This window comes from Oncorhynchus kisutch, unplaced genomic scaffold (genome assembly GCF_002021735.2).
Source record: "Oncorhynchus kisutch isolate 150728-3 unplaced genomic scaffold, Okis_V2 Okis09a-Okis19a_hom, whole genome shotgun sequence".
Taxonomy (NCBI): Eukaryota; Metazoa; Chordata; class Actinopteri; order Salmoniformes; family Salmonidae; genus Oncorhynchus; species Oncorhynchus kisutch.
Window position 1 is genome coordinate 15773371 of NW_022261985.1, and position 18612 is coordinate 15791982.

Here is an 18612-nt window from a genome sequence, read left to right on the forward strand (position 1 = left end):
AAGAGTGGGTCGTTCAGGTAATTTGATGGGCTGGTATACATGTGTTTTACCTCTCACTGACAGGAAGAGTGGGTCGTTCAGGTAATTTGATGCAAGGCGTTTCCGCTGGAAGGTAGAAAGTGAGAAACAGAGAAAATGTTTACTTCCTTCACCTCAGACACAACAGGAATTATAGCTCTGCTTATCGACCCTCAACAGCATTCACTGAATTCTCCCAAGTCACACAGAAAGTACTTTAGTAGAAAGATTGCAGCACACGTTTTGGGGCAGGGTAACTGAACATCATGTATGATGTTCTGTGGAAAGCACAAGGCACCAGCTCCAACAGACACGAAACAAAGTGCAGCTAAACATCACTGAACCCATCAGAGACTAAGGCCTGTCTAAACTGAACCCATCAGAGACTAAGGCCTGTCAACTGAACCCATCAGAGACTAAGGCCTGTCTAAACTGAACCCATCAGAGACTAAGGCCTGTCTAAACTGAACCCATCAGAGACTAAGGCCTGTCTAAACTGAACCCATCAGAGACTAAGGCCTGTCTAAACTGAACCCATCAGAGACTAAGGCCTGTCTAAACTGAACCCATCAGAGACTAAGGCCTGTCAACTGAACCCATCAGAGACTAAGGCCTGTCTAAACTGAACCCATCAGAGACTAAGGCCTGTCTAAACTGAACCCATCAGAGACTAAGGCCTGTCTAAACTGAACCCATCAGAGACTAAGGCCTGTCTAAACTGAACCCATCAGAGACTAAGGCCTGTCTAAACTGAACCCATCAGAGACTAAGGCCTGTCTAAACTGAACCCATCAGAGACTAAGGCCTGTCTAAACTGAACCCACCAGAGACTAAGGCCTGTCTAAACTGAACCCATCAGAGACTAAGGCCTGTCTAAACTGAACCCACCAGAGACTAAGGCCTGTCTACACTGAACCCATCAGAGACTAAGGCCTGTCTAAACTGAACCCATCAGAGACTAAGGCCTGTCTAAACTGAACCCATCAGAGACTAAGGCCTGTCTAAACGGAACCCATCAGAGACTAAGGCCTGTCTAAACTGAACCCATCAGAGACTAAGGCCTGTCTAAACTGAACCCATCAGAGACTAAGGCCTGTCTAAACTGAACCCATCAGAGACTAAGGCCTGTCTAAACTGAACCCACCAGAGACTAAGGCCTGTCTAAACTGAACCCACCAGAGACTAAGGCCTGTCTAAACTGAACCCATCAGAGACCTTCAGACGAGTCTAGTGAGGCCTGTGGGCGTCTTAGAGAAAAACACCTGACATCTACGTGTCCGTGAGAGTCTCACCTCTACCACAGCTATATCTAGCTTAAACTGACAGATTCCTGTGGGTGATTTTTTTATTTATTCTGCTAATTAAGATTTCAGCACTGGCGCGGACAATCGACCCTTATTTAAACTAGTACTACTCAACGTCCTAATTAACATAAATGTTACATACTGTATGTCTAACATCTCTTACACATTTCAAACACACATATCTCTCCTGAACAGCTCTGACCGACTTTCAGATCACATTTTGTCAACTATTGCAGCTCTTTGAACCAGACAAAAAGGGTACCTCTGGTTGGACCAGGCCGCTGTAGGCTGGGTTGGCTGTGCTCCGCCTCTTCCTCTCCTGTCTCTTGGTCTGGATCTCTGCCATGGTAGAGGAACACAGGCTTATGTTACAGAGGTTTAGATACACACAGCCGGTACAGCTAGATGGGTCAGACAGACAGGTAGACACAGCCAGTACAGCTAGATGGGACAGACAGGTAGACACAGCCAGTACAGCTAGATGGGACAGACAGGTAGACACAGCCGGTACAGCTAGATGGGTCAGACAGACAGGTAGACACAGCCGGTACAGCTAGATGGGACAGACAGGTAGACACAGCCGGTACAGCTAGATGGGACAGACAGGTAGACACAGCCGGTACAGCTAGATGGGACAGACAGGTAGACACAGCCAGTACAGCTAGATGGGACAGACAGGTAGACACAGCCGTTACAGCTAGATGGGACAGACAGGTAGACACAGCCGGTGCAGCTAGATGGGACAGACAGGTAGACACAGCCGGTACAGGTATACACACCTGGTACAGCTAGATGGGACAGACAGGTAGAGACAGCCGGTACAGCTAGATGGGACAGACAGGTAGACACAGCCAGTACAGCTAGATGGGACAGACAGGTAGACACAGCCAGTACAGCTAGATGGGACAGGTAGACACAGACAGTACAGCTAGATGGGACAGGTAGACACAGACAGTACAGCTAGATGGGACAAGTAGACACAGCCAGTACAGCTAGATGGGACAGACAGGTAGACACAGCCGGTACAGCTAGATGGGACAGACAGGTAGACACAGCTGGTACAGCTAGATGGGACAGACAGGTAGACACAGCTGGTACAGCTAGATGGGACAGACAGACAGGGAGACACAGCCGTTACAGCTAGATGGGACAGACAGACAGGTAGACACAGCCGGTTTAGCTAGATGGGACAGACAGGTAGACACAGCCGGTTCAGCTAGATGGGACAGACAGGTAGACACAGCCGGTACAGCTAGATGGGACAGGTAGACACAGCCAGTACAGCTAGATGGGACAGGTAGACACAGCCGGTACAGCTAGATGGGACAGACAGGTAGACACAGCTGGTACAGCTAGATGGGACAGACAGGTAGACACAGCTGGTACAGCTAGATGGGACAGACAGACAGGTAGACACAGCCGTTACAGCTAGATGGGACAGACAGGTAGACACAGCCGGTTCAGCTAGATGGGACAGACAGGTAGACAAAGCCAGTACAGCTAGATGGGACAGACAGGTAGACACAGCCGGTACAGCTAGATGGGACAGGTAGACACAGCCAGTACAGCTAGATGGGACAGGTAGACACAGCCGGTACAGCTAGATGGGACAGGTAGACACACCTGGTACAGCTAGATGGGACAGGTAGACATAGCCAGTACAGCTAGATGGGACAGACAGACAGGTAGACACAGCCGGTACAGCTAGATGGGACAGAGAGGTAGACATAGCCAATACAGCTAGATGGGACAGGCAGGTAGACACAGCCGGTACAGGTATTTGGGACAGACAGACAGACAGACAGTACAGCTAGATGGGACAGACAGGTAGACACAGCCGGTACAGGTAAAATATACATCTGCCGCTGATGTGTGGATGAACACGTTTTAACACAGTGATACTAGCCAGAGCAGTGTGTGGGTTTCTCTGTTCATTCTCTGTGTGGGTAAAAACAGTGATACTAGCCAGAGCAGTGTGTGGGTTTCTCTGTTCATTCTCTGTGTGGGTAAAAACAGTGATACTAGCCAGAGCAGTGTGTGGGTTTCTCTGTTCGTTCTCTGTGTGGGTAAAAACAGTGCTACTAGCCAGAGCAGTGTGTGGGTTTCTCTGTTCATTCTCTGTGTGGGTAAAAACAGTGATACTAGCCAGAGCAGTGTGTGGGTTTCTCTGTTCATTCTCTGTGTGGGTAAAAACAGTGATACTAGCCAGAGCAGTGTGTGGGTTTCTCTGTTCATTCTCTGTGTGGGTAAAAACAGTGATACTAGCCAGAGCAGTGTGTGGGTTTCTCTGTTCATTCTCTGTGTGGGTAAAAACAGTGATACTAGCCAGAGCAGTGTGTGGGTTTCTCTGTTCATTCTCTGTGTGGGTAAAAACAGTGCTACTAGCCAGAGCAGTGTGTGGGTTTCTCTGTTCATTCTCTGTGTGGGTAAAAACAGTGATACTAGCCAGAGCAGTGTGTGGGTTTCTCTGTTCATTCTCTGTGTGGGTAAAAAGAGTGCTACTAGCCAGAGCAGTGTGTGGGTTTCTCTGTTCATTCTCTGTGTGGGTAAAAACAGTGATACTAGCCAGAGCAGTGTGTGGGTTTCTCTGTTCATTCTCTGTGTGGGTAAAAACAGTGATACTAGCCAGAGCAGTGTGTGGGTTTCTCTGTTCATTCTCTGTGTGGGTAAAAACAGTGATACTAGCCAGAGCAGTGTGTGGGTTTCTCTGTTCATTCTCTGTGTGGGCAAAAACAGTGATACTAGCCAGAGCAGTGTGTGGGTTTCTCTGTTCATTCTCTGTGTGGGTAAAACAGTGATACTAGCCAGAGCAGTGTGTGGGTTTCTCTGTTCATTCTCTGTGTTAGTTAGTGTCAGAGGAAGAACTCACCTTCCAGTGTCTCTGTAGTGACCAGGCCAAGAGCCACCATGAAGGACATTTTCTGTAGGGGAGAGGGGACATGTTAGAGTGTGACACCCATATGAATACCATACAGGTGAAGAGGGGACATGTTAGAGTGTGACACCCATATGAATACCATACAGGTGAAGCAGGTGTGACACATGTTAGAGTGTGACACCCATATGAATACCATACAGGTGGAGAGGGGACATGTTAGAGTGGGACACCCATATGAATACCATACAGGTGGAGAGGGGACATGTTAGAGTGTGACACCCACATGAATACCATACAGGTGGAGAGGGGACACGTTACAGTGTGACACCCATATGAATACCATACAGGTGGAGAGGGGACACGTAACAGTGTGACACCCATATAAATACCATACAGGTGGAGAGGGGACATGTTAGAGTGTGACACCCATATGAATACCATACAGGTGGAGAGGGGACACGTTACAGTGCGACACCCATATGAATACCATACAGGTGGAGAGGGGACACATTAAAGTGTGACACACATATGAATACCATACAGGTGGAGAGGGGACACGTTACAGTGCGACACCCATATGAATACCATACAGGTGGAGAGGGGACACGTAACAGTGTGACACCCATATGAATACCATACAGGTGGAGAGGGGACACGTAACAGTGTGACACCCATATGAATACCATACAGGTGGAGAGGGGACATGTTAGAGTGTGACACCCATATGAATACCATACAGGTGGAGAGGGGACATGTTAGAGTGTGACACCCATATGAATACCATACAGGTGGAGAGGGGACATGTTAGAGTGTGACACCCACATGAATACCATACAGGTGGAGAGGGGACATGTTAGAGTGTGACACCCATATGAATACCATACAGGTGGAGAGGGGACATGTTAGAGTGTGACACCCATATGAATACCATACAGGTGGAGAGGGGACACGTAACAGTGTGACACCCATATGAATACCATACAGGTGGAGAGGGGACACGTAACAGTGTGACACCCATATGAATACCATACAGGTGGAGAGGGGACATGTTAGAGTGTGACACCCATATGAATACCATACAGGTGGAGAGGGGACATGTTAGAGTGTGACACCCATATGAATACCATACAGGTGGAGAGGGGACATGTTAGAGTGTGACACCCATATGAATACCATACAGGTGGAGAGGGGACATGTTAGAGTGTGACACCCATATGAATACCATACAGGTGGAGAGGGGACATGTTAGAGTGTGACACCCATATGAATACCATACAGGTGGAGAGGGGACATGTTAGAGTGTGACACCCCTATGAATACCATACAGGTGGAGAGGGGACACGTAACAGTGTGACACCCATATGAATACCATACAGGTGGAGAGGGGACATGTTAGAGTGGGACACCCATATGAATACCATACAGGTGGAAAGGGAACAGTTATATCATATAGATTGATAACAAGGTAGTGTATAGTATTACCATTCCAGCCCCACTGTAGGAGGCATGTCAACTGGAAAATCTACCCTCTATTATCTAGCCGGAGAACACTCAGAGATGCCCTCCCTCCCTGTTTGGGTCTATTACCCTCCCTCCCTGTCTGGGTCCCTCCCTCCCTCCCTGTTTGGGTCTATTACCCTCCCTCCCTGTCTGGGTCCCTCCCTCCCTCCCTGTCTGGGTCTATTACCCTCCCTCCCTGTCTGGGTCCCTCCCTCCCTGTCTGGGTCCCTCCCTCCCTGTTTGGGTCTATTACCCTCCCTCCCTGTCTGGGTCCCTCCCTCCCTCCCTGTCTGGGTCTATTACCCTCCCTCCCTGTCTGGGTCCCTCCCTCCCTGTTTGGGTCTATTACCCTCCCTCCCTGTCTGGGTCCCTCCCTCCCTCCCTGTTTGGGTCTATTACCCTCCCTCCCTGTCTGGGTCCCTCCCTCCCTGTCTGGGTCTATTACCCTCCCTCCCTGTCTGGGTCTATCTCCCCCTCTCTCCCTGTCCGGGTCCCTCCCTCCCTGTCTAGGTCTATTACCCTCCCTCCCTGTCTGGGTCCCTCCCTCCCTCCCTGTCTGGGTCCCTCCCTCGCTGTCTGGGTCCCTCCCTCCCTCCCTGTCTGGGTCTATCTCCCCCCTCCCTGTCTGGGTCTATCTCCCCCCTCCCTGTCTGGGTCCCTCCCTCCCTCCCTGTCTGGGTCTATCTCCTCCCTCCCTGTCTGGGTCCCTCCCTCCCTCCCTGTCTGGGTCTATCTCCCCCCTCCCTGTCTGGGTCTATCTCATCCCTCCCTGTCTGGGTCCCTCCCTCCCTCCCTGTCTAGGTCTATTACCCTCCCTCCCTGTCTGGGTCCCTCCCTCCCTCCCTGTCTGGGTCCCTCCCTCGCTGTCTGGGTCCCTCCCTCCCTCCCTGTCTGGGTCTATCTCCCCCCTCCCTGTCTGGGTCTATCTCCCCCCTCCCTGTCTGGGTCCCTCCCTCCCTCCCTGTCTGGGTCTATCTCCTCCCTCCCTGTCTGGGTCCCTCCCTCCCTCCCTGTCTGGGTCTATCTCCCCCCTCCCTGTCTGGGTCTATCTCATCCCTCCCTGTCTGGGTCCCTCCCTCCCTCCCTGTCTGGGTCTATCTCCTCCCTCCCTGTCTGGGTCCCTCCCTCCCTCCCTGTCTGGATCCCTCCCTCCCTCCCTGTCTGGGTCTATCTCCCCCTCCCTCCCTGTCTGAGTCTATCTCCCTCTCTCCCTGTCTGGGTCTATCTCCCCCTCCCTCCCTGTCTGAGTCTATCTCCCTCTCTCCCTGTCTGGGTCCCCCCTCCCTCCCTGTCTGGGTCTATCTCCCTCCCTCCCCTCCCCTCCCTCCCTCTCTCCCTGTCTGGGTCTATCTCCCCCCCCTCCCTGTCTGGGTCTATCTCCCTCCCTCCCTGTCTGGGTCTATCTCTCCCCTCCCTGTCTGGGTCCCTCCCTCCCTCCCTCTCTCCCTGTCTGGGTCTATCTCCCCCCTCCCTCCCTGTCTGGGTCCCTCCCTCCCTCCCACCCTCCCTGTCTGGGTCCCTCCCTCCCTGTCTGGGTCTATTACCCTCCCTCCCTATTTGGGTATATCTCCCCCCTCTCTCCCTGTCTGGGTCCCTCCCTCCCTCCCTGTCTGGGTCTATCTCCCCCCTCCCTCCCTGTCTGGGTCTATCTCCCCCTCCCTCCCTGTCTGGGTCTATCTCCCCCCTCACTCCCTGTCTGGGTCTATCTCCCCCCTCACTCCCTGTCTGGGTCTATCTCCCCCCTCCCTCCCTATTTGGGTATATCTCCCCCCTCTCTCCCTGTCTGGGTCCCTCCCTCCCTCCCTGTCTGGGTCTATCTCCCCCCTCCCTCCCTGTCTGGGTCTATCCCCTCACTCCCTGTCTGGGTCTATCTCCCCCCTCAGTCCCTGTCTGGGTCTATCTCCCCCCTCACTCCCTGTCTGGGTCTATCTCCCCCCTCACTCCCTGTCTGGGTCTATCTCCCCCTCCCTTCCTGTCTGGGTCTATCTCCCCCCTCCCTCCCTGTCTGGGTCTATCTCCCCTCCCTCCCTGTCTGGGTCTATCTCCCCCCTCACTCCCTGTCTGGGTCTATCTCCCCCCTCACTCCCTGTCTGGGTCTATCTCCCCCCTCACTCCCTGTCTGGGTCTATCTCCCCCCTCAGTCCCTGTCTGGGTCTATCTCCCCCCTCACTCCCTGTCTGGGTCTATCTCCCCCTCAGTCCCTGTCTGGGTCTATCTCCCCCCTCAGTCCCTGTCTGGGTCTATCTCCCTCCCTCCCTGTCTGGGTCTATTACCCTCCCTCCCTGTCTGGGTCCCTCCCTCCCTGTCTGGGTCCCTCCCTCCCTCCCTGTTTGGGTCTATTACCCTCCCTCCCTGTCTGGGTCCCTCCCTCCCTCCCTGTCTGGGTCTATTACCCTCCCTCCCTGTCTGGGTCCCTCCCTCCCTCCCTGTTTGGGTCTATTACCCTCCCTCCCTGTCTGGGTCCCTCCCTCCCTCCCTGTTTGGGTCTATTACCCTCCCTCCCTGTCTGGGTCTATCTCCCCCCTCCCTCCCTGTCTGGGTCTATCTCCCTCCCGCCCCTCCCTCCCTCCCCTCCCCTCCCCTCCCCTCCCCTCCCCTCCCCTCCCCTCCCCTCCCCTCCCTCCCTGTCTCTCTCTCTCTCATTATCCAAAAACTCTCTTTCACCCTGCCACTCTCACTCTCCTCTACAATGTCTGGAATGTTCTACTACTCGGGTGTCATAGGCTTGTTTTCTCCCTCAAGTACTCCAGGTAGAGGTGGGCAGGGTGGGAGCAGGGCTAGTACGTGTGGTTTCCTAGCAACAGCAACACTTAGTAGTAAGGGAACCGTTGTGATGTCTCCCCCAGTGACTCCTGTGTTCCCATGTCACGTGATCCATCTCTGAATCAGTCAGTCCGTAGTGAATCACTCTCATTAGTCACTGCTTGTTGAATCAGTCAGTCCGTAGTGAATCACTCTCATTAGTCACTGCTTGTTGAATCAGTCAGTCCGTAGTGAATCACTCTCATTAGTAACCGCTTGTTGAATCAGTCAGTCCGTAGTGAATCACTCTCATTAGTTACTGCTTGTTGAATCAGTCAATCCATAGTGAATCACTCTCATTAGATACTGCTTGTTGAATCAATCAGTCCGTAGTGAATCACTCTCATTAGTCACTGCTTGTTGAATCAGTCAGTCCGTAGTGAATCACTCTCATTAGTAACCGCTTGTTGAATCAGTCAGTCCGTAGTGAATCACTCTCATTAGTTACTGCTTGTTGAATCAGTCAATCCATAGTGAATCACTCTCATTAGATACTGCTTGTTGAATCAATCAGTCCGTAGTGAATCACTCTCATTAGTCACTGCTTGTTGAATCAGTCAGTCCGTAGTGAATCACTCTCATTAGATACTGCTTGTTGAATCAGTCAGTCCGTAGTGAATCACTCTCATTAGTCACTGCTTGTTGAATCAGTCAGTCCGTAGTGAATCACTCTCATTAGTCACTGCTTGTTGAATCAGTCAGTCCGTAGTGAATAACTCTCATTAGTTACTGCTTGTTGAATCAATCAGTCCGTAGTGAATCACTCTCATTAGTCACTGCTTGTTGAATCAGTCAGTCCGTAGTGAATCACTCTCATTAGTAACCGCTTGTTGAATCAGTCAGTCCGTAGTGAATCACTCTCATTAGTTACTGCTTGTTGAATCAGTCAGTCCGTAGTGAATCACTCTCATTAGTAACCGCTTATTGAATCAGTCAGTCCGTAGTGAATAACTCTCATTAGTTACTGCTTGTTGAATCAGTCAGAAAGTGAATCACTCTCATAGTTACTTACCAGGGGGAGAGGGGGATGAGGGATAGAGGGAGACCAGGGATAGAGGGGGGAGAGGGGGACGAGGGATAGAGGGGGACCAGGGATAGAGGGGGGAGAGGGGGACGAGGGATAGAGGGGAACCAGGGATAGAGGGAGGAGAGGGGGATGAGGGATAGAGGGGGGAGAGGGGGACACGGGTTAGAGGGGTTTCCAGGGAAAGGAAGGCTGAGTCAGGATTATCTGGGATTATCTAACTGAATAATTAGATGGATTAACCAATCAGAGTTACAGTGATCAGATAGATAGACATCTGCTCCAGCTCTGAGTCAGCAGTAGCACCATACCGGAGAACCTGATAGTCAGCAGTAGTACCATATCAGAGAACCCAGCTGTAGCACCATACCAGAGAACCTGATAGTCAGCAGTAGCACCACACCAGAGAACCTGATAGTCAGCAGTAGCACCATACCAGAGAACCCAGCAGTAGCACCATACCAGAGAACCTGATAGTCAGCGTGTGGCACCATATCAGAGAACCTGATAGTTAGCGTGTGGCACCATATCAGAGAACCTGATAGTCAGCAGTAGCACCATATCAGAGAACCTGATAGTCAGCAGTAGCACCATACCAGAGACCCTGATAGTCAGCAGTAGCACCATACCAGAGAACCTGATAGTCAGCAGTAGCACCATCAGAGAACATGATAGTCAGCAGTAGCACCATACCAGAGAACCCAGCAGTAGCACCATACCAGAGAACCTGATAGTCAGCAGTAGCACCATACCGGAGAACCTGATAGTCAGCAGTAACACCATATCAGAGAACCTGATAGTCAGCAGTAGCACCATACCGGAGACCCTGATAGTCAGCAGTAGCACCATACCGGAGACCCTGATAGCCAGCAGTAGCACCATACCAGAGAACCCAGCAGTAGCACCATATTAGAGAACCTGATAGTCAGCAGTAGCACCATATCAGAGAACCTGATAGTCAACAGTAGCACCATACCAGAGAACCCAGCAGTAGCACCATTTTAGAGAACCTGATAGTCAGCAGTAGCACCATACCAGAGAACCCAGCAGTAGCACCATATCAGAGAACCTGATAGTCAGCAGTAGCACCATACCGGAGAACCTGATAGTCAGCAGTAGCACCATATCAGAGAACCTGATAGTAAGCAGTAGCACCATACCGGAGAACCTGATAGTCAGCAGTAGCACCATACCAGAGAACCTGATATTCAGCAGTAGCACCATACCAGAGAACCTGATAGTCAGCAGTAGCACCATACCAGAGAACCCAGCAGTAGCACCATTTTAGAGAACCTGATAGTCAGCAGTAGCACCATACCAGAGAACCCAGCAGTAGCACCATATCAGAGAACCCAGCAGTAGCACCATACCAGAGAACCTGATAGTCAGCGTGTGGCACCATACCAGAGAACCTGATAGTCAGCGTGTGGCACCATATCAGAGAACCTGATAGTCAGAAGTAGCACCATACCAGAGAACCTGATAGTCAGCGTGTGGCACCATACCAGAGAACCTGATAGTCAGCGTGTGGCACCATACCAGAGAACCTGATAGTCAGCGTGTGGCACCATATCAGAGAACCTGATAGTCAGCGTGTGGCACCATACCAGAGAACCTGATAGTCAGCAGTAGCACCATACCAGAGAACCTGATAGTCAGCGTGTGGCACCATCAGAGAACCTGATAGTCAGCGTGTGGCACCATCAGAGAACCTGATAGTCAGCAGTAGCACCATATCAGAGAACCTGATAGTCACCGTGTGGCACCATACCAGAGAACCTGATAGTCAGCGTGTGGCACCATACCAGAGAACCTGATAGTCAGCAGTAGCACCATACCAGAGAACCTGATAGTCAGCGTGTGACACCATCAGAGAACCTGATAGTCAGCGTGTGGCACCATACCAGAGAACCTGATAGTCAGCGTGTGGCACCATACCAGAGAACCTGATAGTCAGCAGTAGCACCATACCAGAGAACCTGATAGTCAGCGTGTGGCACCATCAGAGAACCTGATAGTCAGCGTGTGGCACCATATCAGAGAACCTGATAGTCAGCGTGTGGCACCATCAGAGAACCTGATAGTCAGCGTGTGGCACCATCAGAGAACCTGATAGTCAGCGTGTGGCACCATACCAGAGAACCTGATAGTCAGCGTGTGGCACCATACCAGAGAACCTGATAGTCAGCGTGTGGCACCATCAGAGAACCTGATAGTCAGCGTGTGGCACCATACCAGAGAACCTGATAGTCAGCGTGTGGCACCATCAGAGAACCCGATAGTCAGCGTGTGGCACCATACCAGAGAACCTGATAGTCAGCGTGTCAGCGTGTGGCAACATACCAGAGAACCTGATAGTCAGCGTGTGGCACCATACCAGAGAACCTGATAGTCAGCGTGTGGCACCATACCAGAGAACCTGATAGTCAGCGTGTGGCACCATATCAGAGAACCTGATAGTCAGCGTGTGGCACCATACCAGAGAACCTGATAGTCAGCGTGTGGCACCATACCAGAGAACCTGATAGTCAGCGTGTGGCACCATACCAGAGAACCTGATAGTCAGCGTGTGGCACCATACCAGAGAACCTGATAGTCAGCGTGTGGCACCATATCAGAGAACCTGATAGTCAGCGTGTGGCACCATACCAGAGAACCTGATAGTCAGCGTGTGGCACCATACCAGAGAACCTGATAGTCAGCGTGTGGCACCATACCAGAGAACCTGATAGTCAGCGTGTGGCACCATATCAGAGAACCTGATAGTCAGCGTGTGGCACCATACCAGAGAACCTGATAGTCAGCGTGGTGGCACCATACCAGAGAACCTGATAGTCAGCAGTAGCACCATACCAGAGAACCTGATAGTCAGCGTGTGGCACCATACCAGAGAACCTGATAGTCAGCGTGTGGCACCATACCAGAGAACCTGATAGTCAGCATGTGGCACCATACCAGAGAACCTGATAGTCAGCGTGTGGCACCATACCAGAGAACCTGATAGTCAGCGTGTGGCACCATACCAGAGAACCTGATAGTCAGCGTGTGGCACCATACCAGAGAACCTGATAGTCAGCGTGTGGCACCATACCAGAGAACCTGATAGTCAGCGTGTGGCACCATACCAGAGAACCTGATAGTCAGCGTGTGGCACCATCAGAGAACCTGATAGTCAGCGTGTGGCACCATACCAGAGAACCTGATAGTCAGCGTGTGGCACCATATCAGAGAACCTGATAGTCAGAAGTAGCACCATACCAGAGAACCTGATAGTCAGCGTGTGGCACCATACCAGAGAACCTGATAGTCAGCGTGTGGCACCATACCAGAGAACCTGATAGTCAGCGTGTGGCACCATACCAGAGAACCTGATAGTCAGCGTGTGGCACCATATCAGAGAACCTGATAGTCAGCGTGTGGCACCATACCAGAGAACCTGATAGTCAGCAGTAGCACCATACCAGAGAACCTGATAGTCAGCGTGTGGCACCATCAGAGAACCTGATAGTCAGCGTGTGGCACCATCAGAGAACCTGATAGTCAGCAGTAGCACCATATCAGAGAACCTGATAGTCACCGTGTGGCACCATACCAGAGAACCTGATAGTCAGCGTGTTGCACCATACCAGAGAACCTGATAGTCAGCAGTAGCACCATACCAGAGAACCTCATAGTCAGCGTGTGGCACCATCAGAGAACCTGATAGTCAGCGTGTGGCACCATACCAGAGAACCTGATAGTCAGCGTGTGGCACCATCAGAGAACCTGATAGTCAGCGTGTGGCACCATACCAGAGAACCTGATAGTCAGCGTGTGGCACCATACCAGAGAACCTGATAGTCAGCGTGTGGCACCATCAGAGAACCTGATAGTCAGCGTGTGGCACCATACCAGAGAACCTGATAGTCAGCGTGTGGCACCATCAGAGAACCCGATAGTCAGCGTGTGGCACCATACCAGAGAACCTGATAGTCAGCGTGTCAGCGTGTGGCAACATACCAGAGAACCTGATAGTCAGCGTGTGGCACCATACCAGAGAACCTGATAGTCAGCGTGTGGCACCATACCAGAGAACCTGATAGTCAGCGTGTGGCACCATATCAGAGAACCTGATAGTCAGCGTGTGGCACCATACCAGAGAACCTGATAGTCAGCGTGTGGCACCATACCAGAGAACCTGATAGTCAGCGTGTGGCACCATACCAGAGAACCTGATAGTCAGCGTGTGGCACCATACCAGAGAACCTGATAGTCAGCGTGTGGCACCATATCAGAGAACCTGATAGTCAGCGTGTGGCACCATACCAGAGAACCTGATAGTCAGCGTGTGGCACCATACCAGAGAACCTGATAGTCAGCGTGTGGCACCATACCAGAGAACCTGATAGTCAGCGTGTGGCACCATATCAGAGAACCTGATAGTCAGCGTGTGGCACCATACCAGAGAACCTGATAGTCAGCGTGTGGCACCATACCAGAGAACCTGATAGTCAGCAGTAGCACCATACCAGAGAACCTGATAGTCAGCGTGTGGCACCATACCAGAGAACCTGATAGTCAGCGTGTGGCACCATACCAGAGAACCTGATAGTCAGCATGTGGCACCATACCAGAGAACCTGATAGTCAGCGTGTGGCACCATACCAGAGAACCTGATAGTCAGCGTGTGGCACCATACCAGAGAACCTGATAGTCAGCGTGTGGCACCATACCAGAGAACCTGATAGTCAGCGTGTGGCACCATACCAGAGAACCTGATAGTCAGCGTGTGGCACCATACCAGAGAACCTGATAGTCAGCGTGTGGCACCATCAGAGAACCTGATAGTCAGCGTGTGGCACCATACCAGAGAACCTGATAGTCAGCGTGTGGCACCATATCAGAGAACCTGATAGTCAGAAGTAGCACCATACCAGAGAACCTGATAGTCAGCGTGTGGCACCATACCAGAGAACCTGATAGTCAGCGTGTGGCACCATACCAGAGAACCTGATAGTCAGCGTGTGGCACCATATCAGAGAACCTGATAGTCAGCGTGTGGCACCATACCAGAGAACCTGATAGTCAGCAGTAGCACCATACCAGAGAACCTGATAGTCAGCGTGTGGCACCATCAGAGAACCTGATAGTCAGCGTGTGGCACCATCAGAGAACCTGATAGTCAGCAGTAGCACCATATCAGAGAACCTGATAGTCACCGTGTGGCACCATACCAGAGAACCTGATAGTCAGCGTGTGGCACCATACCAGAGAACCTGATAGTCAGCAGTAGCACCATACCAGAGAACCTGATAGTCAGCGTGTGGCACCATCAGAGAACCTGATAGTCAGCGTGTGGCACCATACCAGAGAACCTGATAGTCAGCGTGTGGCACCATACCAGAGAACCTGATAGTCAGCAGTAGCACCATACCAGAGAACCTGATAGTCAGCGTGTGGCACCATCAGAGAACCTGATAGTCAGCGTGTGGCACCATATCAGAGAACCTGATAGTCAGTGTGTGGCACCATCAGAGAACCTGATAGTCAGCGTGTGGCACCATACCAGAGAACCTGATAGTCAGCGTGTGGGCACCATACCAGAGACCTGATAGTCAGCAGTAGCACCATACCAGAGAACCTGATAGTCAGCGTGTGGCACCATCAGAGAACCTGATAGTCAGCGTGTGGCACCATATCAGAGAACCTGATAGTCAGCGTGTGGGCACCATCAGAGAACCTGATAGTCGCGTGTGGCACCATACCAGAGAACCTGATAGTCAGCGTGTGGCACCATACCAGAGAACCTGATAGTCAGCGTGTGGCACCATCAGAGAACCTGATAGTCAGCGTGTGGCACCATACCAGAGAACCTGATAGTCAGCGTGTGGCACCATCAGAGAACCTGATAGTCAGCGTGTGGCACCATATCAGAGAACCTGATAGTCAGCGTGTGGCACCATACCAGAGAACCTGATAGTCAGCGTGTGGCACCATACCAGAGAACCTGATAGTCAGCGTGTGGCACCATACCAGAGAACCTGATAGTCAGCGTGTGCACCATATCAGAGAACCTGATAGTCAGTGTGTGGCACCATATCAGAGAACCTGATAGTCACAGTAGCACCATACCAGAGAACCTGATAGTCAGCATGTAGGCACCATACCAGAGAACCTGATAGTCAGCGTGTGGCACCATACCAGAGAACCTGATAGTCAGCGTGTGGCACCATACCAGAGAACCTGATAGTCAGCGTGTGGCACCATACCAGAGAACCTGATAGTCAGCGTGTGGCACCATACCAGAGAACCTGATAGTCAGGTGTGGCACCATACCAGAGAACCTGATAGTCAGCGTGTGCACCATACCAGAGAACCTGATAGTCAGCGTGTGGCACCATACAGAGACCTGATAGTCAGCGTGTGGCACCATACCAGAGAACCTGATAGTCAGCGATGTGGCCACCATACCAGAGAACCTGATAGTCAGCATGTGGCACCATACCAGAGAACCTGATAGTCAGCGTGTGGCACCATACCAGAGAACCTGATAGTCAGCGTGTGGCACCCATACCAGAGAACCTGATAGTCAGCGTGTGGCACCATACCAGAGAACCTGATAGTCAGCGTGTGGCACCATACCAGAGAACCTGATAGTCAGCGGTGTGCACCATACCAGAGAAACCTGATAGTCAGCGTGTGGCACATCAGAGAACCTGATTAGCAGCGTGTGGCACCATTACCAGAGAACCTGATAGTCAGCGTGTGGCACGGCCACCAACCAGAGAACCTGATAGTCAGCGTGTGGCACCATACCAGAGAACCATGTGATAGTCAGCCGTTGTGGCACCATTCAGAGAACCCCCTGTAGGGATGCACCAGTTTCCCAGAGAAGCTGGTCAGTGTGGGCACCATATCAGAGGACCTGATAGTCAGCGTTGTGGCACCATACCAGGAGAACCTGATAGTCAGCGTGTGGCCACCATACCAGAGAACCTGATAGTCAGCGTGTGGCACCATACCAGAGAACCTGATAGTCAGCGTGTGGCACCATACAGGAGAACCTGATAGTCAGCGTGTGCACCATACCAGAGAACCTGAAGTCAGCGTGTGGCACCATACCAGAGAACCTGATAGTCAGCGTGTGGCACCATACCAGAGAACCTGATAGTCAGCGTGTGGCACCATACCAGAGAACCTGATAGTCAGCGTGTGGCACCATACCATGAGAACCTGATAGGTCAGCGATGTTGGCACCATACCAGAGAACCTGATGGTCAGCGTGTGGGCACCATACCAGAGAACCTGATAGTCAGCGTTGTGGCACCATACCAGAGAAAACCTGCATAGTGCAGCGTTGTGGCACCATACCAGAGAACTGATAGTCAGCGTGTGGCACCATATCAGAGAACCTGATAGTCAGCGGTGTGGCACCATCAGAGAACCTGATAGTCAGGCGTGTGGCACCATACCAGGAGAACCTGATAGTCAGCGTGTGGCACCATACCAGAGGAACCTGGATAGTCAGCGGTGTGGCACCCATACCAGAGAACCTGATAGTCAGCATGTGGCACCATACCAGAGAACCTGATAGTCACGTGTGGCACCATACCAGAGAACTGATAGTCAGCGTGTGGCACCATACCAGAGAAACCTGATAGTCAGCGTGTGGCACCATCAGAGAACCTGATAGTCAGCGTGTGGCACCTACCAGAGAACCTGATAGTCAGCGTGTGGCACCATACCAGAGAACCTGATAGTCAGCGTGTGGCACCATACCAGAGAACCTGATAGTCAGCGTATGCACCATCAGAGAACCTGATAGTCAGCGTGGGCACCATCAGAGAACCTGATAGTCAGCGTGTGGCACCATCAGAGAACCTGATAGTCAGCGTGTGTCACCATACCAGAGAACCTGATAGTCAGCGTGTGGCACCATACCAGAGAACCTGATAGTCAGCGTGTGCACCATACCAGAGAACCTGATAGTCAGCGTGTGGCACCATACCAGAGAACCTGATAGTCAGCGTGAGGCACCATACCAGAGAACCTGATAGTCAGCGTGAGGCACCATACCAGAGAACCTGATAGTCAGAAGTAGCACCATCAGAGAACCTGATAGTCAGCGTGTGGCACCATACCAGAGAACCTGATAGTCAGAAGTAGCACCATACCAGAGAACCTGATAGTCAGTAGTAGCACCATCAGAGAACCTGATAGTCAGAGGTAGCACCATCAGAGAACCTGATAGTCAGCGTGTGGCACCATACCAGAGAACCTGATAGTCAGCGTGTGGCACCATACCAGAGAACCTGATAGTCAGCGTGTGGCACCATATCAGAGAACCTGATAGTCAGTGTGTGGCACCATATCAGAGAACCTGATAGTCAGCAGTAGCACCATACCAGAGAACCTGATAGTCAGCGTGTGGCACCATACCAGAGAACCTGATAGTCAGCGTGTGGCACCATACCAGAGAACCTGATAGTCAGCGTGTGGCACCATACCAGAGAACCTGATAGTCAGCGTGTGGCACCATACCAGAGAACCTGATAGTCAGCGTGTGGCACCATACCAGAGAACCTGATAGTCAGCGTGTGGCACCATACCAGAGAACCTGATAGTCAGCGTGTGGCACCATACCAGAGAACCTGATAGTCAGCGTGTGGCACCATACCAGGAACCTGATAGTCAGCGTGTGGCACCATACCAGAGAACCTGATAGTCAGCATGTGGCACCATACCAGAGAAACATGATAGTCAGCGTGTGGCACCATACCAGAGAACCTGATAGTCAGCGTGTGGCACCATACCAGAGAACCTGATAGTCAGCGTGTGGCACCATACCAGAGAACCTGATAGTCAGCGTGTGGCACCATACCAGAGAACCTGATAGTCAGCGTGTGGCACCATACCAGAGAACCTGATAGTCAGCGTGTGGCACCATCAGAGAACCTGATAGTCAGCGTGTGGCACCATACCAGAGAACCTGATAGTCAGCGTGTGGCACCATACCAGAGAACCTGATAGTCAGCGTGTGGCACCATACCAGAGAACCTGATAGTCAGCGTGTGGCACCATCAGAGAACCTGATAGTCAGCGTGTGG

At 51.8% G+C, this 18612-nt stretch overlaps 1 protein-coding gene across 1 annotated transcript in view; it reads right to left on the reverse strand.

Moving 5' to 3' along the window:
- The window catches only part of LOC116360570 (PHD finger protein 21B-like), a 58259-nt gene that overhangs the window by 24707 nt on the left and 14940 nt on the right, over window positions 1–18612 (reverse strand). The window contains exons 3-5 of the mRNA XM_031815390.1: window positions 4192–4243; window positions 1585–1661; window positions 51–105 (exon numbers count right to left, since the gene is read on the reverse strand). Coding sequence (XP_031671250.1) covers window positions 51–105; window positions 1585–1661; window positions 4192–4240 — 181 coding nt within the window. The 5' untranslated portion in view covers window positions 4241–4243. The remainder of the gene's footprint in view (window positions 1–50; window positions 106–1584; window positions 1662–4191; window positions 4244–18612) is intronic.